The sequence below is a fragment of the Aspergillus niger genome (assembly GCF_000002855.4).
Source record: "Aspergillus niger supercontig An04".
Taxonomy (NCBI): domain Eukaryota; kingdom Fungi; phylum Ascomycota; class Eurotiomycetes; order Eurotiales; family Aspergillaceae; genus Aspergillus; species Aspergillus niger.
Window position 1 is genome coordinate 780650 of NT_166539.1, and position 27317 is coordinate 807966.

The 27317-nt window shown below is 51.8% G+C and overlaps 12 protein-coding genes across 12 annotated transcripts; 5 read left to right on the top strand and 7 right to left on the bottom strand.

Moving 5' to 3' along the window:
• Positions 1–410: 410 nt before the first annotated feature.
• Positions 411–2912, top strand: An04g03110 (uncharacterized protein; the record flags this gene model as incomplete). The annotated part of the gene is made up of 6 exons (XM_001401641.3): positions 411–615; positions 717–1426; positions 1477–2542; positions 2612–2621; positions 2697–2742; positions 2877–2912. The coding sequence occupies 6 exons, from the start codon at positions 411–413 to the stop codon at positions 2910–2912; spliced, it is 2073 nt and encodes a 690-aa protein (XP_001401678.3).
• A 103-nt stretch (positions 2913–3015) lies between these two features.
• Positions 3016–4590, bottom strand: An04g03120 (uncharacterized protein; the record flags this gene model as incomplete). The annotated part of the gene is made up of 1 exon (XM_001401642.3): positions 3016–4590. One exon carries the CDS (start codon positions 4588–4590, stop codon positions 3016–3018), a length of 1575 nt encoding a protein of 524 aa, XP_001401679.1.
• Positions 4591–4841: 251 nt separating this feature from the next.
• An04g03130 (uncharacterized protein) lies at positions 4842–5794 on the top strand (the record flags this gene model as incomplete). Its single annotated transcript, XM_059747405.1, is given in 2 exon segments — positions 4842–5468; positions 5519–5794. Coding segments are annotated over 2 exon segments (903 nt in total).
• An 88-nt stretch (positions 5795–5882) lies between these two features.
• On the bottom strand, positions 5883–6766 carry An04g03140 (uncharacterized protein; the record flags this gene model as incomplete). Its single annotated transcript, XM_059747406.1, has 2 exons — positions 5883–6567; positions 6642–6766. The coding sequence occupies 2 exons, from the start codon at positions 6764–6766 to the stop codon at positions 5883–5885; spliced, it is 810 nt and encodes a 269-aa protein (XP_059603595.1).
• A 1016-nt stretch (positions 6767–7782) lies between these two features.
• An04g03150 (uncharacterized protein) lies at positions 7783–8919 on the bottom strand (the record flags this gene model as incomplete). Its single annotated transcript, XM_001401645.1, has 1 exon — positions 7783–8919. The coding sequence occupies one exon, from the start codon at positions 8917–8919 to the stop codon at positions 7783–7785; it is 1137 nt and encodes a 378-aa protein (XP_001401682.1).
• Positions 8920–10837: 1918 nt separating this feature from the next.
• On the top strand, positions 10838–12338 carry An04g03160 (uncharacterized protein; the record flags this gene model as incomplete). The annotated part of the gene is made up of 2 exons (XM_001401646.1): positions 10838–11231; positions 11290–12338. The coding sequence occupies 2 exons, from the start codon at positions 10838–10840 to the stop codon at positions 12336–12338; spliced, it is 1443 nt and encodes a 480-aa protein (XP_001401683.1).
• An 807-nt stretch (positions 12339–13145) lies between these two features.
• An04g03170 (uncharacterized protein) lies at positions 13146–15415 on the top strand (the record flags this gene model as incomplete). The annotated part of the gene is made up of 3 exons (XM_001401647.3): positions 13146–14887; positions 15021–15031; positions 15213–15415. 3 exons carry the CDS (start codon positions 13146–13148, stop codon positions 15413–15415), a joined length of 1956 nt encoding a protein of 651 aa, XP_001401684.3.
• An 817-nt stretch (positions 15416–16232) lies between these two features.
• An04g03180 (uncharacterized protein) lies at positions 16233–17379 on the bottom strand (the record flags this gene model as incomplete). Its single annotated transcript, XM_001401648.3, has 3 exons — positions 16233–16729; positions 16784–17023; positions 17073–17379. The coding sequence occupies 3 exons, from the start codon at positions 17377–17379 to the stop codon at positions 16233–16235; spliced, it is 1044 nt and encodes a 347-aa protein (XP_001401685.1).
• Positions 17380–18578: 1199 nt separating this feature from the next.
• An04g03190 (uncharacterized protein) lies at positions 18579–19367 on the bottom strand (the record flags this gene model as incomplete). The annotated part of the gene is made up of 1 exon (XM_059747408.1): positions 18579–19367. The coding sequence occupies one exon, from the start codon at positions 19365–19367 to the stop codon at positions 18579–18581; it is 789 nt and encodes a 262-aa protein (XP_059603596.1).
• A 2315-nt stretch (positions 19368–21682) lies between these two features.
• On the top strand, positions 21683–21856 carry An04g03195 (hypothetical protein; the record flags this gene model as incomplete). Its single annotated transcript, XM_059747409.1, has 2 exons — positions 21683–21786; positions 21847–21856. The coding sequence occupies 2 exons, from the start codon at positions 21683–21685 to the stop codon at positions 21854–21856; spliced, it is 114 nt and encodes a 37-aa protein (XP_059603597.1).
• Positions 21857–22651: 795 nt separating this feature from the next.
• On the bottom strand, positions 22652–24068 carry An04g03200 (uncharacterized protein; the record flags this gene model as incomplete). Its single annotated transcript, XM_001401651.1, has 4 exons — positions 22652–23593; positions 23667–23807; positions 23868–23969; positions 24030–24068. The coding sequence occupies 4 exons, from the start codon at positions 24066–24068 to the stop codon at positions 22652–22654; spliced, it is 1224 nt and encodes a 407-aa protein (XP_001401688.1).
• Positions 24069–24766: 698 nt separating this feature from the next.
• On the bottom strand, positions 24767–25588 carry An04g03210 (uncharacterized protein; the record flags this gene model as incomplete). Its single annotated transcript, XM_001401652.1, has 1 exon — positions 24767–25588. The coding sequence occupies one exon, from the start codon at positions 25586–25588 to the stop codon at positions 24767–24769; it is 822 nt and encodes a 273-aa protein (XP_001401689.1).
• Positions 25589–27317: the final 1729 nt, after the last annotated feature.

Sequence of the window (27317 nt, forward strand, 5' to 3'; positions counted from 1 at the left end):
AAGGAGAGCCAGAAGGGCTCCAGGAAGAGAGATGGGTTCATATAGAACACACTAGGCTTTCATCATCTGCAATATCACGTTAGTGAATAGGAAAAAGGAAGTCAAAAGTCAAAGGTAGCACTCACTTTTACAAAACTTGGAAGGATGAAGAGGGAAGAAATGACGGCGCCGGAAATTTTGCTTTTAATTGGCAGTGTGGAGGACGCTAGACCCGTCATAGAAGGCGGCGTGTCATATTCTGCTCAGAGTTTCCGCCCGGCGGTGCCTGGCAATTTCCCGATTCCCTGATTAGTTATGAGTCCATCTCGAAGGCATCGTGCCATTGCATTACCACCCCAGGAGGCTTTGGATTATTGTGACTGACCTCTTCTACGTCTCAATCTTCCTCTCGGGCTGGTTTGCGCAGCAAGATGTATCTCGCCAGGGCGGTCCGATGCCCCCCTCATCTCCGCGCGACCTACGTGGAGATCTCCAACTACTTCCGCGGCAGACAACTCGGTCGGCTTTCAGCATTGCAGGCTCACACCTCCCCTGTGCGATCGTTCCATGATTTCAGTGAAAAGCACCGCTCCAATGTGACCTCGTCGGAGTTCCTAGATAAGTTCAAGCAATCGAGTTCGTCATCCTGCCAACCAATGCAATCCTTCCAGCAGTTCTAGCACATACGACCAAGTTGCATCCTCGCACTCGGAAATGCTAACCTCCCGTTCCCAAAGTGGAATTCCCCCAGACAACATTGGATATCGACACTTTGTATTCGCAGGATTACGAAGGCCAATCCGTACTCCTCCATGGCTACCTGGACAAACGCGATGACATGGGGAAAGAGCTCTCGTTCGCCCGCTTGTATGATCACACAATGGGTCGTACCATACAGCTTCTCTCAAACTCACAAAGCAATACTCTGCCCCAGCTCAAGAAGATCAGCAGGGGTAGCCCAGTGGTTGTTCAAGGGACAGTTAAGCGCAGGGTGACAAAGACTGCCGAGGAGGAGCGCAACGATTACTTGGAGATCGCGCTGGAATCAATTCAACCGCTAAACGAGTTTCCCCGCGAGATTGTGCTATTCGGAAAGAACATCGTTCACCCGCCTAAGCATCGCCACCTTCAACTGCGAAGCGATAAAGAGCTGCGTGATGCTCTCCGGTTCCGAGCGCAAGCGCGCAATGTCTGCCGGGAGACGCTGGAACAGCTGAAGCCAGCGTTCGTTGAGATAGAGACACCTTTGCTGTTCAAGTCGACTCCGGAGGGTGCTCGTGAATTCATCGTCCCGACCAGGAAGAGGGGGAAAGCCTACGCTCTTCCTCAGAGCCCGCAGCAATATAAGCAGATTCTCATGGCAAGTGGAATCCCGAGATATTTCCAGTTCGCGCGCTGCTTCCGTGACGAAGACCTCCGCGCCGATAGACAGCCGGAGTTCACTCAGGTAAGGTTCTAGTGACACCATACAGGATAACTGCTGATTCAGGATTGTAGCTGGATCTGGAAATGGCTTTTGCTGCCGGACAAGATGTCATGGCCGTTGTTGAGGAAATAATCCGCGGCCTGTGGGGGAACATGATGCGTGAGCCAGTCCCTTCAGGTCCGTTCCGTCGAATGACTTACCAGGAGGCAATGACTCGCTATGGTTCGGACAAGCCGGACACCCGCCATGGAATGGAGATTCATCGTGTCGAGCACCTCCTTCCTGCCGACCTTGTGTCGAAGATCACCCCTCTGACAGATCCAATCGTTGAAGCCTTCAAGATGGATACCGTCGAGCAGCTACCGTCAGCAACTCGCGAATTTGTTTCACGGTTCTTCGACTCTACCGAGGGCGTGCCATTCAACAAGAACCCCGATGGTGCACCAGGAATATTCATCTATGACGAAGGACAACCCCTGAAGGGCCTGGGACCTCTCGGGTTCGAAGCAGCCGAAAAGATCCAAGAGATGCTAGACCTTAGTCACGGCGACCTGCTCATCCTTCAAGCTCGCCCACAAGGCCCTTTCGCCGGTGGTGCAACCCAACTCGGCAGCATCCGCCGCGCTATGGCTGCCGCCTCCATCTCCGAGGAACTAAGAGAAGCGCCCCCAGGCTTCGAGTTCCTCTGGATAGTCGACTTCCCTCTATTCAGTCCCGCGGATGCCTCCGAACCCGGCCAAGGTGGTACTGCCGGCCTCTCCGCCACCCACCACCCTTTCACAGCCCCGAAGACCTCTTCGGACGTCGACCTCCTCAGCAAAGACCCCACTAAAGCCCTCGCGGACCACTACGACCTCGTTGTCAACGGCGTCGAGCTCGGCGGCGGTAGTCGCCGTATTCATTGCGCCCTGACCCAGAACTACATCTTCAAGGAAATCCTCAAGATGCCCAAGGAACGCATCGACGAGTTCCAGCATCTCCTGAATGCCTTGTGGGCCGGATGTCCCCCGCACGCTGGGTTCGCTCTGGGCTTCGATCGGCTCATCACTGTCATGTTGGGCAAGGAGTCGGTTAGGGATGTCATTGCGTTCCCGAAGATCGGAAAGAAGGGCGAGGATGCGATGGTTAAAGCGCCTGGTAAGATCAGTGAGGAGGTCGCGAGGTTGTATAATATTAAGTTGAAATGATGCTGTGGTAATGTATGAGGTGTATGTATGTATGTATTTCATGAACATCTCTTGTATGATAGATAGATTAAATGTTCTTCACTCTGTATCTATTATGTTTTTAGAATTCGGAAGTCTCGACTGGTATTCACCACACAGTACCAGAAAATAGTAAGCGTGAACTTGGGGGAGAATGTGCCCCTGATAGAAAGGCAGGGTTGATGTAGAATATAGAAAGCAAGAAAGCCGAACGTAACCATAAGGTCTTTGGAAAAGAATAGTTCAAAGTAGCTGCTGTTGTACAGAACGCCGACCAAAACGGGAATCTAATACATCCATGAAATACATATAAGATCAAGGGTAAGTGGTGGGGAGTACACTAAATCCTCCCTCTTTTTCTAGGTTTCTTTCATTTATTCGGTTCCGATCGGAGCAGGATCTTGGTCATACGACGCGAGTCGCCGCTGCTTTGGAGCGCGAGGCAGCCACAGCAGAAGCAGTACCTTCCTCTTCCTCGTCAACATACACATACTCATCCTCTAGCTCATCCGGCTGCCCGAAAATCTGACGCCATACACCATCCCAGAGACCCTTCTTGGTGACGAGACCACCCACCAGCAGAACCGGAAGCTGCCAGATACTAGCCCAGAAGAGACCTCTCGCCGTTCCGTTGGCGCCCTGGTGCTTCCAGAAATGGTACGCCTCCTTCACCAACCAAGCATTCGCGACCGAGCTGCTAACCAAGAATCCGTGACCGACGACACCGACCCACCAGAGTCCAATGGAGATGGGGAACATGAGGATGGAATAGCGCAGCGCGACGCGGGCGTTCATAGCAGGGTTCTTCCAGCAGAGCATCTTGTAGCCGGCGCGCTTGTACTCTTCGCGGATGGTATGAGACAAGGCGTTGAAGTGGGGGAATTGCCATGCAAACAGAATACCGCCAAGCAGCCAACCACCGATGCTGTCTTGGCTGAAGAGCATGTCCCGCCAGGTATCGTGGCCCGTGGTAGCGGTTTGGCCGGCAGCAGCGACCCAGCCCATCAATGGGGGAATACCGCCTACAATGGCGCCGACCCAGGTGTTGATGACATGGAGGCGCTTGAGCGGGGTGTAGATGAAGCCGTATAGGATGATGTTGCTTGCTGAGAGGGCCGCGACAGTGGGGTTAGTACCGAAGTAGAGCATGCCGACACCGGTGAGGGCAGTCGCGAGAGCGAAGAGTACGGCGGCACGGCGGGAAATAAGGCCACGGACGAGAGGCCTGTTGCGGGTGCGCGACATGAGAGCATCGTATTTCGGCTCCAGAAACATATTGATGGTATTGGCGCTGCAGCTGGAGAGGAAGGTGCCAGCCGTCAGGTAGAGGAAGGTTAGGGTTGAGGTGGAGAGGGTCGGTAACGGAGTCATGGACGGATCGAGCGTAAGGAGGGACGAGATCGGATACAGGCCATAGGCGGAGGTGGTGCTCAGCACGATGAGGACGGAGAGGCGAGGCTTGCAGAGGGCGAGGAAAGCAGCCATCTTACGGCGGAGGGAAGAGGTGGGCTGGGCGGAAGAGAAGGCGGATAGCTGTGCGGAGGCATCGGGGGGAATGACATGTTCAGGATCGGCGGTTTGGGCGTTCGCTTCTTCCTTTAAACGCTTCCTCCGGCGATGAGGGAGCTCTGGTTGTGTGGATTCGGAGGCAGACGTAGAGGCATCGACGCGGTGGTCTGATGGGAGAGGAGATGTCGCGCTGGAGGAGACATTGCCGCCGGAGAGCGAGGAGGCAATGCCATTCTTGCTCGGAGTGCCATCTTCGGCGCGATTGGCCGAGAAATAAGTCTTATTTAGAGCCGACTGAGCGGAATGGCCGTCTGCAATGCCCGAGTGGGATCGAAAGGACGAGGTGAAGGTGCGGAGAGCGGCGGGGAAGGTTCGAGGGGTCCGATTTCGATGTAGAAGACATTGGGAGCATATCCTGCTAGGATCGCCTGGCGACCCTATCCTCCGCAGCGAGGAGCGAAGGAGACTCATGGCGGAGTCCTGCTGTGGTTCTGGTCAACCAAGATTCCGAATCTACGCTGCGGAAGTTGAAGCTCAAGCCGCAAGACGAAGAAAAGCCGCGGTGGACGGGAGCGACCAAACCCGCAATTCCGGAGATGCGTTGGTTCTTTGTTGGTCTTTTTGTTGTCCTTGCGTCGTCCGCCTTTCTTCTACTCAACCACCTCCCCGCTGGCCTCGTCGGACCTCCTGCTTCAATCCCACGGTCCCTATCCTCAGTCAACATGGACGCGATCCAGAAAACCATCGTCGATCCCCTCCAACCCCTCCTCCGCCCCGTCGTTTCGGCCTTGCCCGAACCGGTTCACGATGCGATCATTTCGCTGATCGGCTCCTCCTGCCACAACAGCCTCGTGGTCGATCTTGACGTGAGCAAGGACCCGGCGTGCACCTCCCTTGCTATTTCGAAGGCACTTGGTATTGCTATCGTCGGAGCTAGCGGCATTGTCAAGGTGCCCCAGATCCTCAAGCTGATCGGCTCCCGCTCATCTGCCGGTGTTTCCTTCGTTTCGTACGCCCTCGAGACCGCCAGTCTTCTGATTACGCTGTCATAAAGCGTGCGCAACCAGTTCCCGTTCAGCACCTTCGGCGAGACGGCTTTGATTGCGGTACAAGATGTAGTCGTGGGCATGCTGGTATTGACATTTGCGGGCCGGTCTTCCGCTGCGGCGGCCTTCATTGCCGTCGTGGCAGCAAGCGTGTATGCGCTGCTTTTTGATCAGACTCTGGTGGATGCGCAGACAATGGCTATGCTGCAGGCTGGAGCTGGAGCTCTGGGTGTTGCGAGCAAGGCGCCTCAAATCTATACTATCTGGCGTGAAGGTGGCACTGGCCAGCTGAGTGCTTTTGCAGTAGGTGCACCTCGTTACTTGTCGGTAATTGTTTACTAACACATAGTCAGGTCTTCAACTATCTCGCTGGTTCCCTGTCTCGCATCTTCACCACCCTCCAAGAGGTTGACGACAAGCTGATCCTGTACGGCTTCATTGCCGGGTTCACTCTCAACCTCATTCTGGCCGGCCAAATGCTGTACTACTGGAACAGCCCGGCCAAGTCCCAGAAGAAGGAGAAGCCCGTGGCAGCACCTACTCCCGCCAAGACGCCAATTGCTGCCACCAGCTCGGGGGTGTCCCCAAAGCCATCAGGCAAGACGCCCACCACTCGACGCCGGGGCTAGTTGCTTTTTTTGGTTACTTCGCATCAATCCTGTTATAGAAATCTTTAATCCTCTTTTTCCTACTACAAGCATTGCAACATAGTAGACATCACCGCTGTCCCGGCACAGCCCCCGTAGTCATGAACCTCAGAATCTCATCCAATGGCACCACAGGCGCAACCACCTTAGCCCCCGCACCAGCATTAGCCCCAGACCCAGTATTCGCAGCAGCAATATCGAACTCCAGCCCAGCTCCAGCCCCGGACCTTCTCCTTGCCCCGACAACCTCCATCTCATCCGCCTCGCCCTCTCCCTCTTCACTATCACTCTCATCCTCCTCATCATCATCCTCCAACACCCTGCTCAACCCCGTAACTACATTCTCAATCCCCATCTCCCGCTCCTCCAACGTATAATTGCCGCCCCAATTCCTCTTCCTGGCCTCCTCATTCGCCGCGACAGGCGCCCAATCCCACAATTCAGCAATCGCATCATCACTCAATAATCTCTGTCCACTGCTGGTCTGGTATTGTCCCAGTGCTCCGGCTCCAGCATCAGAAGAAGTAGTTGGCGCCCCGGCGCGACGACCGCGCGCTACCCAATCCTCAACGCGGGGATCTAGTTTCGTGCGCAGGACTTGCTCGAGGGCGACGTTATTAGCGGGGACGCGCGACGGATAAGATGCGTCGGGGTAGGCGACGATGTTGGATAGGAGGTCGCGGTTATCGGAGAGGTGGTCGGAGATGGTGAGGAGGTTGTTGGAGATGATGGTTGCTTGGGATTGGAGGGATGTCCTGTCCGTATCATCATATCAGTAAGGTTGACCCGGGTGGGCTGGATGGAGTGGGCATTGGGGGGGTATATATACCAGGAGGGGAGAGGATCGCTTTGATTGAGACTGGTTATGAGAGAGGCGAGGGAATGGGTGAGTTGGATGAGGCGTTGGCGGGATTGTTCGAGGGTTTTGATTTGGTCTTGGTTGAGGGAGGACATTTTGTTCGTGTGTGAGGGTGGAAGGGGGTGATTGGTGAGGTGTGGTGGTGGTATTGGGGTCTGGATTGATTGGAGATGGAGATCGGCGACAAACAATCGAGCAAGCAAGTGGGCATTGAGCTTGCTGATTGGAATGGCGGAGATGTCCGCGGAGAGGGTTGGTGCCTGAGGCGTCAGGCGCTTTGGTGTGTCGACTTCCGTCTGTATGGGTCATGTTGGAACCTTGGATATTCAGGCTTCCTTATCGAACAGCAGCACCAGCAGTCTGATGAGGCCCTGCCTTTTGCGTTTTTGAGATTTAATTCATCAGTCAAGTTGAACCATACTTAGAGGATCCTGTATCCTCGTTTTCAAGTTGATGATGCCCCGCTCAACAGGATGGGCTGGGCTGTCATCCTAGGTGGGATTATCTCCAGCTTCGTTACTTACTAGTATTTCTATCACACATATTATCTCCTCTCGGGAAATATATCTTGGTCATATTCAAGCTGAAGGACACTCAATATCTCAGAAATACGGACCACTACTTCACTAAGCAAATTCCATTCACCAGTTATATATCTTTGGCACGTACAGACTATTCTTACTACACAGCGTGCCCAATAGTATCGGTGATTTATTCAGTCCAGTGAGCATATAAAGATACATCAAGAAATCTGTTCTTTTGCCCCCGAAATTGTAAAGTCACAGATGCAGTGATTAGTTTAATGGATTGAAAGCTTTTCAGTCTCATTGCTTGATGTCACGGCCATGGTTTATAATAGGCCTCACAGTGTACGAGGTGGCTAGCATTTGCATTCAGGAGTCTGCTCTATGGCACCAACATATTCATTTAACTACTGACAATGCTTTACTGACTAATGATCTTCAAGCTTCATTGATCGACTGCATTATCATCTTGTTCTACCATGGAAAGCACATCTGATAGATGACTTCTTAACTCATTGACTGCTGATGTGCTAGACTTCGATATGCGAGAGCCAGTCCTTCAGATTACCCTGTTAACCGAGAACCGCTCAACAATTCTGGCCGCCAGTTAAAGGCATTCCCTGAGGCTCAAAGCCTTGAAGCCCAGAGTCCACGCTGTTGTCCGGGAAAATACCAATAGAAGCAAACCCGAACGTCGCATGGTTGGCTTGATCATACATCTGGACGGAAAGCACATTGCCCTCGTTCCACTCTGTGCCCGCAAAGCACTCAACTTGGCTTTCGATTTGGCCAAAGGCGTCGGCTCCATTGAAGGTAATATCACCCGGGTCGGCGCTGGAGGCTTCAGAATCAAACCGACCCTCCATCAAGTGCTCGTTGAGCCGCTCATGCTTGTAAAACTCGTCGCGTTTCTCCTGGGTCGCGTGGTGGGTGGGATGGCCCGCGTACGAGATGGTAAAGTGCACACCACCTTCACCGGTATCACGAGAGGTGAGTTCCATGGGACCATACTTGTGGTGGTTAAAGCGGAACATTGGTGCAAAGGGATGAACACTGGAGTCACGGCGGGCCAACTTATGAGAATCGGGTGCGTATCCGACGAAGTCGACTTCATCGGTCGACAGGCTGCGCAAAGCGTTATGAACGAAGTGATTGTGGACTTTTTGTGAAGTCATGTTCTTTGCGGGCAGGCTATCCAGGTCTCGCGCAAATGTTTGCAGGTCAATCTGTTCGAGACCAGACTGCAGCCAGGCGTTTGCGGCAACGCCCAAATATCCTTTGGATTGGGCGAACTTCTTCGCCGCGGATACCTCACCACCCACGCCAACGATGGTGCTGAGAAGACCAGTGATACAATAGAAGATATTGTCGGCTTGACCCTCGTTTTGGGCGCAGGTATTGATGGTGCTTGCCAGGCCAGCACCAGTGAGAACAAGGTTGAAGGCATGCCATGCTAGACCTATGGCCCAAGGGGCCACCACGAGAGTGACATCCTCCGTCGTTCTCACATCAGCACCGGTGGTCACTGCGAGCTCGTGGATGTGCTCCGCCGTACCATTGTGGTTCAGATAGAGACCTTTCCAATTTTCCCGTGGGCCTGGGTCGAGAGCACTCCAGTTGAAGCCCTCCGGGGTCCACTTATCAACAACAGCAACGGCGCAAGTTGCAAGGCCAAGGGCAAGTATGGGAGACAGGGGCGTCCCGAAAAGACTGATTCGGACCATTCTGTCAAGGTTTGTAGAGAATGTGAGACAAATTATGAGGTATGATACTTATGTTGCTTGCTGTTATGGTTCTGGGAGAATTTCCCTTGGGGAGGAGGCCCAATTTATGTCTTGAGCCCGCGTTCGACTGCAACTCAATCTATCGCCCATAGCGCAGACTCCTTCGATTCCATACTCAGACGAAGGCAGGGGCGAGTCCTCCTGCTCGTGCGATTTCGCAGCCTTCAAGATGACCAATATGGATTATGCACAGATCACCAGCACCCTAATGTAACGTTTTGGGAAACGATGCTTCCTTCGACAAGGATACATTCGGCCAGGAAGACACGCCCTGTGATGAGTGCTTAGCAGCCAATGGTACCTTGACAGCCTGCAGTGACCCATCTCGAATTTCCTGTTATTAAATTTTGGCAATTCGACAGACGCATGCCGATCTGCCCTATCACAAACTTTGGAGCTGTTCAGATTCATATTTACTAGTTACTACTCCACATTAGCGACAGCTTCCAACCTGATATAATCCTTGCAACGTAAGCTCCGATTTAAGACATGGCCATACAGATGACAATGAGAGTGTTGGGACGGGGCCACAGAGGTCAGAAGGAACAACGAAAGCTATCAGTGTTCATTTCACACGAGTTATGATGACCGACCTAATAGCGAACCCTGAATGCTTTACAGAGAGATGGTTGGGATGATCCGTAATCGGATCAATGGACAAGGATTATCTGAGGAGACCAAGGAGCAAGTATGGAGTGGTGCATGAGTTGTTGATTGGTCAATTTAATATGCTGATATATCTTGATCCATCCTGAAGAACCAGTGGATCCTTGTAAGCAAGGCCTCCACAGAAGGAGCACATTAGAGATGCAGGGTCCTGGCGATGGAAGAGGGCATCCGTACTCCTGAGGTCGGTATACCTTCCTTTACTGGCAATTGCGTTGTTGTTATAGCACTTCTTGTGAGCTATACTCTGAGAGCGATAGTATCCAGCCTGAACAATTCTTGTCGCAGTCGTGAGTGTATGCACACGGGATCGCGGGTCTCGAATTGACATATTCTACAGATCGAATACAACGTCAAAACCACAACAAGGTCCATGGGATTCATTGTTGATGCGACCAATACACCAACGCTGTCCCTTTTTCTCACCATCAGTTGCTGGGCAATGATTTTGAAGGCATGCATTCATTGACGGGTCCGAGTAATCACTGCATGTTCCGAAGAAGCACACTGCCCACAGGATGAACCCTCAAGTGGGCCACAGGGCGTCAGCAATAGAATGGTCATGTAGCGGCTACGTCTCTCAATCTCACATGAGTTATTTTTCGGTTCTTACTATGCCTACTTAACCAAGCAGCTAAGCCCTACCGACGCAGTAAGACTGTTCGCACAGACAGCCGAGCCACTAAAACAAGAAATTTGTGGGCAGTGGATTCCACAGTATTTGGTGCTGGTTGATGGGCTTAACTAGTGCTGAATCATACCATGAGAGGGTCTCCAAATCGGAACTTCCCTATGCAGCTGAACCGAGCAGCCATGCGCGTTGGCACATTCCACCGCCGTCAGTCAATTGCATGTGTTATTAAGCTAGAATGTGACAGGAACCTGCGGGAGTCAAAGTCACCTTCATAGCGAATCGGTATATGTAAGCAGCAGTATTGGGAAGTATTCACCACTCATGGTCTCCATTTATGTAGCCTTATGAGGGGGTCTGAGTCAGAAATGGAGAAGTTGTCATCATAGTACTTCAGTGAGCGCCCCGGAATCAGCTACGCGAACCGTGATAGGCAGACACTCATCGTGCTAGGGTCTCACTACTACCATCCTCTGTCTTGGTGGTGGGGCCTTGTGTCTGGGAACTTATTGACGCATTTACAACCTACTTTTCCATTTTCTGGTTATATCGCAAGACACCATGGTTGTTGATCAGGAGAAGACTGCGGTCAGAGAGGCCTCCGAGGCTACACCTTTGCTGCAGAAGACGGCAGTCCTCGTGTCTCCGCAGGCATGTCAACAACATCAACTACTGCTCCGATGTTTCTCGAACTTGAAACAGAGAACCTCTAAAACGGCAGGTTTATTTAAGACGGAGTATGACCACGAAATCAATTCTGAAGTAGATCCGATAGCTCGACAGTCGATGATGGAGGAACGTCGATGGTCAATCTATGTCTCACGCGCTGTCCATCGATTTTCCGTTTGGTGGGCTCTTTTACCAGCAGATCCGGACATACCAGGTATTGAATCGGAGAAGCCATATGGGCACTACGGCGGATGGATATGGACAAGGGATCAGTTACCTCCATTAGGTAGGCATTGGAAAGCTCACTATCCAGAGAAGATGACTCACTGACTGGCTTGGGACAGATGTCCTGATGGTCTTACATGCATTGATACTACATCATAAATCCTTCGGAGAGGATTGTTTACGACATAAGAAGATGGCACAATGGAACGAAGGGTTCCCCCTCCAGCTAGCCTCTCAATGTATCGACCCAGATAGCCTCAAATATTTGTGTCCCGAGTCCTGCAAACTAAACTTCGAAAGCATGACAAAGTTGGCCTGGAACAATCCTGATGACGCCGAGAGTGTGTCTATTGGGTGCCCCCGATGTCAGGACCAAAATGTTGTGCCGTGGACGACGCGGCGCAGAAAAGGCCTTGCAGATGGTTCGTACCAAGTCTGCCAATCGTGCAAGTATGTCCTGGGAAAAGACGCTTTTATTGTCCGAAAGCTTCGTCAGGATTTGCATCTACTGCTGGATAAAGGCATTCCATTGCCAGGGACATGCTGGAGCGTGGAGGATGGTCACGGCACTTTGACTCCAAACAAGGCGCCAAATGAGTTCGTTAAACGTTATCTCATGGACACGCTTCTGGAAGAGACGCGCCCGACGAATCTTTTCCCAGATATAACTCAAATACTCGAATTACTCGGCCAGACAGTTGTGAAGCAAGCTCTGCCTATCGTGCATGATATCTTTGAGCACTATCTATACGTGGAAAACTCTTCCTGTGATCTGAGCGCTGCGGTTAGAAGGATGTTGAAGTCGGCAACAGCAGCGCAGGATATTATTTTGTCGGAGACTGAATTCCACTCGCCACAAATGCAGACCCAATACGTCGATTATTTGCGAGGTCAAGACAAGGGATTCTGGTTACGAAGCCCTGATCTTTCCGAGATAAACTTGATGGATCCTATCATGTGGGTATGGAGCACACATTTGCTGACGCCGCGATCATACTATGAGTTCTTCCGGCGTGTGGGCAATGGTCTGCCAGTGGATTGGCAGCCACCTCACTCCCAGAAGTGCAGGCTATGTCATACGATGCGTCCGCCTTCATTCGCTCGTCGATTCTTCCAAGGACTTGTTTCCCTATCAGCGTGGAAGGAGTTCATGGAGGCCGCCGCGTAGGGAGCTATACACGATCTCGCTTTGCCGGGCATTTGAAAAACGATGGAACGCCACCAATGCTGACTTGTCATCTCGTTAGTGGGCAAGAGATACAGGGACATTATATATCTCATTAAAGAGGCCAACAAGAAATTGGCTATTCTCCTTAAGAAATATCCTAGCTCGTAGATAATAGCCCAATGTTTGGGATTCGCTCAGACATGGATTCGAATTATTCCTAATAGCTTATCAGTAGGCTATATACCCGCGTAGCTATAGTAATGACTTAGTAGCTTTAGGATGTGATCCTCTAAATCACTCTACGACACGTGATATAGCAGACAGTGCGATATGGTCTCTCTTCTTATTCTTCCGCTTCATTACCCCAACCTCAACCCCGCACATGCATCGCCCAGTCGGCGCAGACAATCCCGAACCCTCCAATAATCGGTTCTCGTCTGATCTTGCCTACGAGGACTGTGCTACTGCATTACCCCACACTTTACCCTTGCAAGAACCCCAGGTTTAATGAATTGACGTCAGGGATAGTGGGGGATCGTCCACCCCGGCTCCGCATCTTGAGTACATTGCCGCAATATATTTTCCGCAGAACGTGAATTTACTACTGGAACTTAAATGACGGTGCGCATGGACATTGCAAATAGCCAAATTTCCGTTTTGTACCATCTGAGAGACGGATTAGCCGGAGAACTGCCGTTTCTTCCTCCCGACCAAGATGGCGCCAGGAGTATATATAGCCCATAGGACGAACAAAGATGATGCAGAAGAGTCACTGGGCTCAGACATCTAGAGATCGCTCCCTTGAAGATGATTGACCCCCTCAGTTTGCTGGTCCTTTTTGGTGTAGCTGGCAGCAGCCAGCTCGCTTACGCATCGCCCGTGACGCAGAAAGCTGAGGCTACAAGGGCAACTTCATACTCCTACAGTTCTTTTACCTACACGCAGGTCACTTCAACTCGCTATGCTACTTCACTGAGTGCACCGCTGTCTTTTGCTACCCCATTCGCTCCAGCATTTAGCAAGGCGTCAACTCTGCTTCCCAGTAATGTGACCTATACAACATACTCCTTGCAGCCAAGCCAGACCCTCTCTCCAGACGGAGAATATGGCCAGAGTGCATATGCTGCGTTGTGGGCCAACCTGTCGTATACTTCTGCGCCTCCAATCACAACTACCGTCTCCCCTACACCAGTACCCTCTAGCGAGCTGGTATACCCTCCAACTCTGTACAACAGAATTGATTATGCAGACCTGAAGCTCCCATCTGATTTTATTTGGGGCGTCGCAGCCAGCGCATGGCAGATCGAAGGAGGCCTCAAGCTCGAAGGCCGCGGCACATCTATCCTCGACACCATCGGCGCTATCCAGAGTGACGACAACTCCTCAGATGCCAACATCGCCGACCTAAGCTACTATATGTACAAACAGGACATTGCGCGACTAGCCGCCATAGGCATCCCATACCTCTCCTTCAGCATCTCCTGGCCACGCATCGTCCCTTTCGGCGTAGCCAACTCACCCGTCAACACCGAGGGACTCCAGCACTACGACGATGTGATTAACACCTGTCTTCAATACGGCATCACCCCTATCGTAACCCTAAACCACGTCGACTTCCCGACAGCCCAAGCAGCCGACTACTCCACCCTCACGGACAACTTCCTCTACTATGCGAAGCAAGTAATGACCCGCTACGCAGACCGGGTCCCCTACTGGGTGACCTTCAACGAGCCCAACATTGGCATCGGCAACAGCTTCACCTCCTACAACGACCTCACGCACGTCCTAACCGCACACGCGGCCGTCTACCACTGGTACAAAGAGGAACTGCAAGGCACGGGCCAAATTACCATGAAGTTCGCCAACAATCTCGGCGTTCCCCTGGATCCCTCCAACAGCAGCCACGTCGACGCCGCCCTCCGATACCAAGACTTCATCCTGGGAATTATGGCCAACCCATTATTCCTCGGCGAACAATACCCCTCGACTGTCCTCAACACGCCTAACCTTAACCTCACCCCACTCACCCAAACCCAACTCTCTACTATCAACAACACCGTCGACTTCTGGGCCTTCGACCCCTACGTCGCGCAATTCGCCCTCCCCCCTCTAGAAGGAATCTCCGCCTGCGCAGCCAACTCTTCCAACAGCGCCTGGCCCGAATGCGCCACTCTAACCATGATCCAATCCGACGGATGGCTGATGGGCGACATGTCTAATGCATATTCCTCCATCGCGCCACAGTACGTCCGCCAGCAACTAGGGTATGTCTGGAACACATTCAGGCCGTCAGGGATAGTGATCGCAGAGTTTGGATTCAACCCATTCGACGAATCGTTAAAGGAGGGCAACGCCCAGCGATATGATTTGGAACGTACGCTATATTACCAGGACTTCCTGGAGGAGATGCTGAAGGCGATTCATGAGGACGGAGTGAACGTGATTGGAACGCTGGCGTGGAGTTATCTGGATAACAATGAGTTCGGGAGCTATGGGAACCAGTATGGAATGCAGAGTGTGAATCGCACGGATGGGACGTGGGAGAGGAGGTATAAGAGGAGTATTTTCAATTATGTGGATTTTTTCCACGAGCATGTTAGCAGTTAGATAGGGTTGCTCTCTTTGCAACTCGTTACGAGGAACTGAAAGGCAGTGAGGCAGGCAATGCCTCGTTAGATATAGAATAGAGGGGAGTGAGTTACCTCAATCGATAGAAGACTACATTCAACGCTTGTGCGTGCTGCTCCCATGTTCAATGCTATTCAATTCTACCATGATGGTATACACACATCCTCAATGTTTTTAGAATCAAGTGGAACTTGTACACCATCCTACACACAATATCTCATCAAACCTATATAATACTTCAAATAGTCCACTCCACATACACCCCCGACGAAAAGAATAGTTCCATCAAGTTACTCAGTTCTACTAAAAAACAACTTACTAACCCAAGTAATCCTCCGACCACCACAGAAGCCACTACCGCGGTATATATAGATCAATCTAATAATAGTCCAACTTCCATCCCACCACCCATCAAAAACCTATACCCCTCTATCTACTTTACCATCTAAATATAGCCACCAGCCCTTCAAATTAACCAAACCCACAACAGAAAATAAAATCGCTGCCTAATATAAAAAAAAACCCCATCACAATCCCAAGTGCATCTCCCATTCCCCTCCCACCAATCGTATCCCCTAATCCTTAGTCCCGAAACCCATCACATCTTGGCATACAGCTTCCTCAGCTTGGCACGTCACAGCATCATCCAATAATTTTCCATAGATCATGGTACTCCCCGTCCCGTGTGTTATTTTTGTATCTTCTCGACTCCGTCAAGGTTATTTATTCTCTCTATGTTGTGTGGGAGGGATTGGGGGGTCTGAAAGGAGGTTGAGTTGGGCCCTGCAGGATCATGCCGAGGGCGGTTATTTTCTTTTCTTTAGGTTGGGAAGGGGTCAGGGTTTGAGTGTGTGGAACGGGCATGGAGATGGGGTATATATAAGGAAGGAAGGTGCTGAGGGGGGGATTCTTCACGTTTCGTTTCGTCTTTTCTTTCTTTTTCTTTAACTTCGGTTTATTTGTCTTTCTTGAGTATAAGTTATACTCTAATTCTGGTTTCTGCTAAAAACTACTTGTTGGGTTCATGGATCTTTGGTATCTGCTTTCGTTCATTACTTATTCTCATACTCTCATTCATTCTCATACTCGAGATATTATGTGCACCAGCAATGCGGGGGTATATGCCTCATTATGCACATGAAAACAAACCAATAACAGCAGGAACAACGACAACAAAGACATGATTCATATCCACCATTTCCCTCCCACTTTCTCTTCCTCAACGACATCGGCTTATCTACCATCACAGTCGCTTGTGATGCTGCATTACAGCTTCAACTCCCCCGGATACTCCTGCGACGGACTCTTCCCCTTATCTTCCGACACACTCATCATCACCTTCTTGGAGTACCCGACCTCGTGAGTTCGACCATCAGTATCCACAACTTGAAACCCGGAGCCGTACTGCGTGATCTGCTGCGGCTGCGAGTACATCTCCGGCGGCGGGTACTCGCTCCACGGATTCTCCGCCGCCATGGCCTTCCACTGGCGCAACTCTTCTTCTTCGCGCGCTTGACGATGCCACCAGCTGATGCCGAGCACACAGCCGATAGTCAAGATGAAGAGGAGAATAACGAACCCCATGAGCGGCAGGCCGATCAGTGTCGCCAATTTGTAGTTCACCCCACCGCCGCTGGGCGTGTCCAGCAGGTCGCTGGTGTAGGTAGGTAATTGTTCCTGGGCGAAGATTAAGGACGGGCTGATCGGGAAGGCCGTTTGAGATGGAACGGGGAAGTGGCAGTCATAGCGGAGGGCTTCGATGACTATTTCACATCAGGTTAGCCAGAGTTACGGAAGGAAACCCTGGAGAAACTCACAATTGGCCATGAGCACTTGTGTGCCGGTCAAATTATAGCAGAACTCGCAGGTCTCGATCTGATTATCGGCAAATGTGGAGGTGGAGCACCAGGCGCGAAGATTGATATCGTTCGGATTAAGCAATTCGAACTCGAGCGAGCTGCTCAGTCCTTGACAAGACACCAAGCATGGCGTCGAGACGCTGTCAACGCTAGCCGGATAACCGTAGACACAGGCACTGAACGCATAGCGGAGGTTATCTACAAAATCAGCAGATGAGCATTGAGATGCACATCGAGAACGACTCACACAATCCCCAGTCCACGTCCGTCACCAATCCACTCGGATCAGTGTAGGTGCTGTTGAGCGCACACGAGACGCAATCCTTGAAGTTCTTGCCAGTCGTGGTGTCGTTGTAGGCCGAGTCCATGCAGACAATTTCCGAAGTGGTGGTGTTGGTGGGGTCGTTACAGACGTCCCAGCATGGGGAACCTTCGCTCACGTACAACGCAGTCGCCGGGGGCGCGACCTGGCTGACGAGCAGAAACGACGCCGCAGCGGCTGCCGCTGCCCATCTCGATGTAGATCTGGGGCTTAGACCCCAAGAGCCGAGCATCTTGGTATTTGCTTGGGTTTAAATCGAGCGTCGGAGACGGAACGATAACCTCGCCAAAGCTACCGTTTTATCTTACGGCCAAACGAGGGTAAGCTGGGGACAGTGCGGTCGACAGAGCCCGCGCCGAGAGCACCGCGCAGCAAGAGGCAGAGAGGGAGCACAGCCGGGAGAGACTCGATGGGGAAAGCGAGGGTAGAAATGTGAAGGTGAATCAGTCCCAACCTAGATAGATCGTCGGTTAAACGGCAGGATCGGTGCCATGGTGGATTGATAAAGCAGACGGCCGAGGAGGGGAGGCACCGTTCCGTGCCGGATTGGCAGACATGCTTGCCTCTTGGATGGGGTGAGGAAGATCCAACGAGTGCAATGAGGAGCAGTAGGCCGGGCGCTTCGAGGGCCTCTCAGAAGCAGCGAAGGCGGGTTGTCTCTGAGGGAGGTGTGACGGTGATTGTGACGGCCAGTGCAGCAACTCCTGCCGCTGCCAGTGTGCCCGTTCATTGGCGGCTAGTAACAGGGAGCTGCAGGCAAGCCGTGGATGTGATGCGCCGTGATGGCCGCAGATTGGCGGCGAGCGCTGACCTGCTCGCGGGGTCCGGCGCTTGCTCGCGCCTCCGCATTGGCCCAGAACGACTGGCTGCTTGCCCATCACATCCACCGGCACTAATTAGCATCCCTGCTCATCTTGGATCATTGCTGGCCAATGGATCCGTCAACCCCTCCTGCGCTGATCGCCCTAACTTATTGGCGCTTCGAGAGGAGTTTTGTTGCCGCTGTTGGGACGTAGACACACTAAATCCATAGATTGGGGTCAAGATGATCGCCTCTGTCACCCACGGCGACACGCCAACATACTAGCTGCGAATAGTTATCACGCCATAAACGGACTTTCCAACAATTTAATCAATCCCCCCAAAAAGTAATGAGAAAAAAATCGACAAGAAGGAACCAAAAGCAAGACAAGAGAATCAAGGAAAACGCCTCCCGAACGGAATGAGACGCCACAATGCATGCAGGTTAAATCTTTTGCCCTCTCACGGCTGAATTAAGAATCCCATCCACCCAAACAATATAGCCAGCCCGGCGTAGCTCGGCCGTGACTGCCATCCCCAAACTGAAAGCAAGCATGCACGCAAATGATATACGAAGCATCAAAAAACAAACAGAAAGCCTCCCATGGGTCCTGCCCCAGATTCCGGTAGTTACCCGTACAATTCATCATACGACGGCACCATTTCAGGTTGTGTCGGTAGACTCAGCGGCTCTGGCTTGGGGTGCCGTATTGATTTTCGATCATGCTGCGTAGACAAACGGTGCCCCTGCGGTCGCTGGTCGTCCGATGGATTCGACGGCACCGAGGAGGTGTAGCTCGTATGCTTCGAACCGGCCGTTCCAGGTCCAGACATCGGAGGCTCCATCGTGTGGCTCTGAGCGCTGTGCCGGCTACGCATGCGAGATGTTACCGACAAAGGAGGCGATTTCGATGCATGGGAATAGGCGTCTGCTTCTTCTTTTTCGGCTGGATTTCGGTCGCGGGAGACATTGAGAGGGGCGGGCACGGCCACGTCGTCCTCGTCTCCAGAGGACTCGTCTGAACAAGATGCATGGTCGCATTCACGGGGAGAATCGAGGGCCTGCGACAGGCCGATTGGAGGGCTCTGCTGTTGATTTTTCCTCCGCATTCGACTAACTCGTGCATCATAGTGGCCGGTAGGAATCGTCATGGCTGAATCCACGGATGGCGCCCGCACATTGGCATCCCCAATGCGGCTGTAACTCCCCAGGCGCGGCGCGGTGGCGGATCGATTGAGTTCCAAAGAACCATGCCGTCGCTCGTGGTCGGGAGAGGCTGAAGTTGCGCCGGTAGAAGACTGATCCCATTGACTCCAGGACCCACCATTGGGATAGGTGATGGAGACATCCCCCCATCGCGAGTGCAGCTCTGAGGATAGCTTTCGCTTGCGTCGTAATTTCTGGATGATAGCCGTCATCGTCACAAGAGCGCCCTTTCTTAATGTAGTCGAGCTGGAGCACCCGGGCCCGCGTCAGCATCGACCGCACAGGTCCCTTCCAAGAACTCGGAGGAAAAACTAGGTTAAGAAGGATCAAGTCCAACCACGGTACCTTAAAATGTAAGGGCCCGCCGTCTACGGGTTCGATTTACGTCGGGTGCCTCTGCTTCAGAGGCCCCCACGACCCGGTCCCGAAGCTGCCTAGAACAGGAAAGTGAGATAGGAACAGGGACCAGACAGCCACCGAGGGACTGGCATGGAAAAGTGTAAACGGGGGGTTGAGCACCGAAAACTGCAATCCATCGGCCGAAAGCCGGCTGCATATCGCCCACAGGATGGCAGAAGAAAGACCCTTTCAGGGACCAACGCTGGATTCCTTCAGGGAACGTCCTTCAGTGCAAAGAGGGATGGGCATCGGAGCTTAGCGAGCGGGACGGACGGTGAAAGGCGAGCAGACACATCTTGAACCCGACAGAATGGTTCACCCTCCATCACAGCGGACTTTTTGTCGCCCTGGGTGGGGAGGCCTGTCGGGCGTACGCGGCCAGTGGATGAAGTCTCAGTCAACCGGAGGGGGATCGCCCTTTTTCTTGTAAGCGGGATAGTGATTCCGACGCATTGACTGGTCATGGGGAGCCTCTGGAGCAGGGAGCAGAGCCGGTCCGCGTGCCTGGAGATGGTAAAAGAGGGGAGAGCATGTCGGGAGAATAGCTGAGCGGCGCAGTCAACTTGCAGGCAACGTGCAGCCAGCCTACCGAAGGGAGCTGCTAACAGACTCCGGGAAGTTGGCGGCATCCAACCACAGTCGCAGCTGATAGTCCCCCCTTGGCGTGGTCCATCCAGCGGCTGCGAGAGTGATGGAATGGGTGTGACACAAGGCAATCCTTGTTCGAGGAGATGAATGGACCTCTCAGCGGCTACGAGGATGGGCGAGATCCCTGATGATGGAGGGAGGGAGCGTGATGAGGAATGCCACTAGTTGTCGTAGTAGCAGTAATAGCAGCAGCTAGCCTCAAGTCGTCAGCTCGACTGCCGCACCCAACTCCGACGTAGCATTGGTAACTGGGGGGGTGGGAGGTCGGAAGATTGATTGGCACAGAAGCTTCGATGGGAACCAGGGTCTGGAGGAGGAAAAGAGGGGAAGCAGCAGCGACAATCACCGGTTGATCGTCGCGGTTGGGCCCGAACCACCCGTCGAGCTTATCTACGCGCCGTGATGGAGACGGCGCGCGAGGGCCAGCGTAGTGGTCACTTGTCACTTGTCACCGTGCAGCAGTCGAGCCCGGCCGATTGCCTAGCTGCAGTAGAGTGAGACATGAGGGGGGAGAAGATGGTGGGAAAGTTGTGGATTTGAAGAGAAGGAGGAGGTGGTGGTGGTGGTGGTGGAAGAAAGAGAGAGAAGATGGAGAGGAAGAGGGAGGGAGGGGGTCCCCAGTGGCTTGCCTTGCCGCCTTCGGGCTCTTCCACGCTTAATTGTTTGGAAGTCACTCATCAACCTTCCTTGGCCCATCACACCATGCTGGGCACAGTAATTTAGGCCGGAGATATGTAGGTGATGAAGAAAGTGATTGTGGTTGGGTGGAGCGGGGGTCCATCCTGGTTCAACTCATCCAGTATGAGGGGAGGAGAGAGGTGACTTGCAATAAAGATACAATAGAAGGACAGACAGAGAGGAAAAGTAAATAGTAGACACGTACCTGAGGCATTCATATCATATCTCTTTTAGTCTTCGATCGATACCTTCATCCCAACTTTAATCTGCAATCATCATCATTGTGGTCGTTATTATCATCATCATCAAAGCCATAACCCAAGCAACCTTAACACCCAACAGCACCAACCAGGACTCCAAACACCCGACATAGAAACATAAGAAAGACCACGACTATGTCAGCCTACCCAAAGTTCGTCACCAATCGTGACAACACTGGTCTAGGTCGCTGAATCGATTGACCTTCTTCCACTTCACCAACCTGTCTGTTGGCTGGTACATCCAGCCTCTCCTCAACCGCAAAGCTAAAAGCATTCGAATCCCTATCTGGCACTCTCCTCTGAGGCTCTATCCCCAATCCCGACATCCGATACATACTAGCCGTGACCCCAGGATATGGCACCGCGATGCCCACCATGCCATCAACCCCATGGTACCGGGAAGGGTCATACACAGGAAGAGGCTGATACGCTGGCGGGGGATCCTCAATGACCCTCTGCTGAGGTTGATGTTGCTGTTGATCAAGACATGAGAAAGGTTCCTGATGGGTCGATGAGGTGATCTCAAGCGGGTATTCGGGAGTATGAGGCTTGCTCCCTTCCAAGTCAGGATGATACTGATAGTACCCGGTAGTGGACTGGGACAGGTGATGGGCGAGCAAGCGTTGCTGCTGACGGCGATGACGGCGTTCGTTGATCCGCTTCTTGCATCGGATGAGAAGAATAGCGCTGATGACTGGCAGGACAGAGTGAAATGAGATGCTGTCGAGCCCCAACGCTCATGGTAGAAGCAGCCAATAAGGATAGATGAGAGTGACAACATACTCATGACCACTGCTACTCCTCCGAATACCACGCCAATGATCATTTGGTCCCGACCGGACGCGGAGGACTCCACGGATGATGATGAGTCTTGTCGAGGATATCCATCACGAGGGAGGATCATCGTGCATATCCCTTGGTGGATATGACAGATGGAAGGGAGTGAGTGGAGTGGACAACAGATTGGATGACGACTTGCTTGCTTGCTTGAAGCACCAACACAGCTCAACGATGAAACAGCACACCAGGAAAACGAAACAAAACAGAATGCAGACCAATCCACCAGGAGGACCAGAGAACCCTCCGACTTAAAATACTGTTCAAACTCACCAGTCAATCCCAGCCTGGCGCTGGAGAGGTGCCGTTCCCCGCTCGGCAGCTATTTTAATCTCACCGAACCTGTCACTCAACCAGGAACTGGCACATCAGAACTCGTGGAGATGAACAAACAAGCAAAAACCAAGCCAAAAATAGCATCTGTGATAAGGTATGAGCGGGATCCATTGGATGAGAGACGTGGAGTCGCGGTGCCTGAGCGCTTGGAGGGAGTATGTTTTGAGGGCGCTTATTCGCGATGAGGGTCCGGGAGGGGACGAAAATAGCATATCCTATCTGTAGCTAATTCTGTAGGGCTAGCCTGACTTAAAATAGACACATATCTCCATCGTTCATATACCAACCTCCCAATTCCTACTATTCTCTCGCAAAACAAAGAGAGAGAAAAGGAAAATCTACTCCGCAAAAGGCCTATAAACCAACAACCCGCCCTCGGTCTCAAAACTGACCTCAACCCCAGCACCCACGAAATAAACCCACCCTTCCCTCAGCTCAAACTTCTTCTCCTCACCCTTCACCTCCATCCACCCATTTCCCCTTACAACCACCAGCAAACTCACTCCCCCAATCCCCCGATGCACCTCCTTCTCCCCCTTCCCCAACCTCACCCCCAGCACCGAGAACTCCGAAAACGGCGGCTCATAAACCTCCGTCTTCCAACAACCACCAACATCACTTTTCTTCGTCCTCAAAAGCGCACTCTCCACATCATGCGGCTTGAAACTCAACGCCCCCGTAAACAAATCCACATCATCGCTCTCCGCCTTGGGACAAAATCCCGTATTAATGACATTATCCGACCTGGCCATGCACTCCATGATATCTCCGGTAAGGTACGCATGCATACTATCCGCAGGGACACAAACTGCTTCCCCGGGCCCCAGGGTTATGTAATTCATAAGAATCGTGGCAACAAGACTACCATTATCGGTCTCCGGGTACATCTTCTTCAATCGAGTGAGTAGACCTGGAATGTATCGCTGATTCGGGCCGAATTGGGCCTCCGGGATAGTGAGCAGGGAGGAGATGGTTTCGGAGACGAGGAGCGGGGGAAGGGTGAGTAGGATGCGCGAGATTTCGCGGAGAAGGGAATCGTCGAAGGTAGGGGCGTTGGTTTCTGTGGGGAGGAAGCGTTGGAGGGGGGCGAGTTTGAATAGGTTTTCGATCTCGTGCAGGGGCTTGAAGCCGACGAAGAGCTCGAAGTTGGAGAGCGCGATGGCGATTTCGGGCTTGTGGTTGGGGTCGGAGTATTTGTCTGGGTTGGATTTGTGGAGTTGTTCGGCGAGGGTTTTGTCAGGGTGAATTTGGAGAGGGAGGGCTTTTTGGAAGGAGAGGATCTTCAATTGTACAAGTTTGTCGTTAGTATTCATCTGGATTGTCGGATGGGGGTAGTATAGGGTAGGAATGTACCTTAGGGAGAAACGGCACCTCCGCACCCCATTTCTTGTATCCTTCGCCGGTGACCTCTGGGTGCTTTTGGAGATACTCGCTTAGAAGCTCACCTGTGGCCAGGATACGAGATGGGACGGTGGGATACGTGCCCATCCACATCTGTAGTCACAGTTAATTAGTCTCGTTTTCTGTGAGAATAAGGTGGGTAAAGGGACATACCTCCGAATAATGCTGATCATTCTCTAATTCCAACGTACCGGGGGTCTTAGAGCATAGAACACCAGCTAAGGAGTTTTTGCCTTTCTTACCCCAGGGATCATTCTATTAATGTCAGTAAATTGCGCGAATTTAGGGGGTTTAATGTGATAAATGGATGCATACCTTGATCCCGCACTTGAGCTGAAATACCGAGGCTGTCATAGTGATGATGATGGAAATCAATTGATATGTCCTATTCTCTGAAAGAAACTCAATACTCCATTTAGGCGAAGAATAAGACCTTATAAAGGTATACAGATATTTACTGATATCGGAGTCATATGTTGACTGCGTGAACATGGCGTCATGGACTGCGGTGGAATGGCCGGATGGGATGGCGTCATGCCCTGATCACTACTGCCATGCCCTGATGGTCTCGCCCTGGTCCGGGAAGCCTTCCGACGAGTGATGGGAGTTTAATTTTGCCTTCTTATCTGATCTGCAGATGCGGTATTCTAACTACTTTGTGATTTCAAGTCCTAGAATTATATAAGACATAAAAGTTCCTGAGGATTTGATTACCAAGTAGTGGTGGTGAGAGCGGCCCGTCAAGTTGACGTCAGTTGAGTAAGTGAAATGTTACTTAGCGACTGTGACTGCAACGTTGTCAGTGTTAGTAATCTAGAGTAATACTACGAAGTACTAAGTTCTAAAAGTAGTTATTGATAGTTAAAGATCAGTGTTAACCATCATAATATAAGGATTATTATATTTAACCGTCCAAATGTAACCATATGTTGCTCAGAACCCCGCCAACGCCATACTAATATATGCAAATATGTCCAAGTCCACATCACGGCCGTCACACATAAAATAATGCATCGCTAACCCGTTTCACATCACAACAACAAAAACACTAATTATCCATAAATATCATCTGCATCCGGCACCATTGCCGTCGTCAAGTTCCTCCCAGATCGGCCCCGCTTCTCCGTGGACGCCACGCTGCGGCCCAACGCCGGACTGCCCCGTCGACTACTAGTAGCAGCACTATAGTAATCCACACTGCTTCGATCTCGTCGCGTAGATAGAGGCCGTGCATACCGCTCTCTTCTCTCCTCATAGTACTCATCATCATAGCAATCCTCCGCAGCATCGGGATACCGACGATGACTCCGCTGCGTACCCTCACTCGGACAACTACTCTGCACACTATCCCGCTGACCCGACCAGCGACGCGAGGTCGCCAGTCCGAGTTCCTCAGCGTACTGTGGTGCAGTAGGGATGTACTTGAATCGTGGAGAGTGCTGGCTTTGCCGAGAGGCCTTCTCAGCCATCTCAGTGGGATAATCTTGCTGGATGGGTCGGTAGGTGAACTGAGACACCCGTCTCTCTGCTTTGGTTTGGCGGTCGGTGGGGGTGTTGTTCTCTTTAGGGTAGTCGGGGGTGGGCTTGGAGCGGGAGCTGATGCGCATGGAGAGACGGCGCGGGTTTAGCGCCTTGACGGAGAATGTGCTGGTTTGGGTGGACTCGTGATGATCGTCGACAGGAGTATCCTGTCCTCGACTCAGGACTTCGTAGGCGGGTCGTCGGCGGTCTGATGATCGGTGGGGGTTGTCACGCTGGTTCCAGGAACCTTCAGTGGGAACGGTGATGCCCACGTCGCCCCATCGTTCATGCAGCCGCTTGTGGGATCCGTTTTTACGGAATCGACCGAGGGGGCCACTGACTATACTGGCCATGATGGGTGGTGGGAGGTGGAGTGATGGAGGATGATTGGATGGGGGGACACAACTCTCAGCCCTAAAATAGCTGAATATGACACATGACAGTGGCAGAGAACAAGCACTCTCGAGTGGAGGCTTGTACCCCAGACGCTCCAACGGTTGGCCTGGTAGCTGGGGACTAGGCAGGGTAAGGTGCAGAGACAGTGCTGACAGATGCACGTCTAGCCAGGGAAGAGAATATAGGACGAGGTGATTGGAGGAGAAACAGCAAAAGGTAAAATGGAAGTTGAGTTAATTAGTATAGTATAAGAGGCAAGACGCAACAACCTCGCCAAGCACAGACCATATCAAGATACTTTGTGGAAAGAATCGAAAGTAAGGCTTTCTCCAAGGCTCTCTAAGGCTGCCAGTCTGGTTCTAAGACAGCCTCGTCTGAACATGGCGGATGGTCCATATAAAAGCCTTGCACGAGCAGGGGGCCACGATGGTGATACCTTTCTTGTTCCACAATCGATATCAAAACGCATCATGCATGTTCATTTGTTTGTTGCCAAGTTTAGAAGCACCCTCCATGCCCATCACCCGCATCATGGCTGTCTCATCGTGGATTAGCCGCCCGGGGTGACGGATGGGCGCTTTAGCCAAGGGTTCGACTGGAGGGATCGCCCGGCGGGTGGAAAAGGAATGCCACTGATAGGCTGACTAGATGCTATGATCTATTTTCAGATCACCGGTTTACCGTCCTAATTAACCGCCCTGCTTCGGGGAGAGAATGATGGTTAATGCGGACGGATTTAGAAGCACTAGTCGGTCACTTGCAGCAGCGTCGCGCCCGGGAACCCCTCCTTTGGCCCTGAAACCACTCACACTGTGTTCCATCTGGCTGGGAGGCCACTTCATCCCATCCGGCGTTTCATCTGGTCTGTAGGTAGGGTTGGGAGCCAATGGCAGATAGTGCTCCCTTGTGATCTTCTATTTTTGGAGCTGAACTCGATGATGGTGTGATAGAGCCTGCTACTATGCTTTTACTAAGCTATGCGGGGTTTCAACTTGTGAAGTATTAACCTGGAATAAATTGTTAAGTAGTGCAAGATTCTAACAGGTCATGACATTTATAGCGATATGCAGCTATACTATTTGGAGGAAGAGTCCGTTATATGACCAAATAGTGAAGACTTGGCAAGTGTAGGGTGAAGCTAAATAACTCGATTTAACTTTTTCTATAGGCCATTACCCTTTATTTGCTCTCTTTATTTCCACGAGGCTATAACACATGGGTTATCGGCAACCGCAATTATTCAGTCTGAAGATCACAATTTTCCGAAATAAAGTAGGGAATTGAACATAATTTTCCAGAGCGCGGAAGCAGGAAGTGTGCCTAGTAAGATATCTTGATAATTCATGGATCTGACGAGCCATTAGAAAGAAAAGAAAAGAGAAAGCTCAATAATATTTCCAAGGGAGAACAGTCCATGAAAGCCTGTTCCACCTATACAATCAGATATACTAGACAGCATGCAAAAGTGAAAGAAATGTTTCATCACCTGCGCTTCTTGACGTTTCCTAGGTATATTCCCTAGAGTTAAGTACAGCGCTAAGCGTGTCAACCACTGGGGGGCAAGACTGGCTCCTAACATCTTAAACACCAGGTTTGACCGGCTCCCCGCCACAATCCCCATGAGATTATTAAGAAACCGCATTATCACATTCATCAAAGGTAAATGAATTGAATTGCTGAAAAATT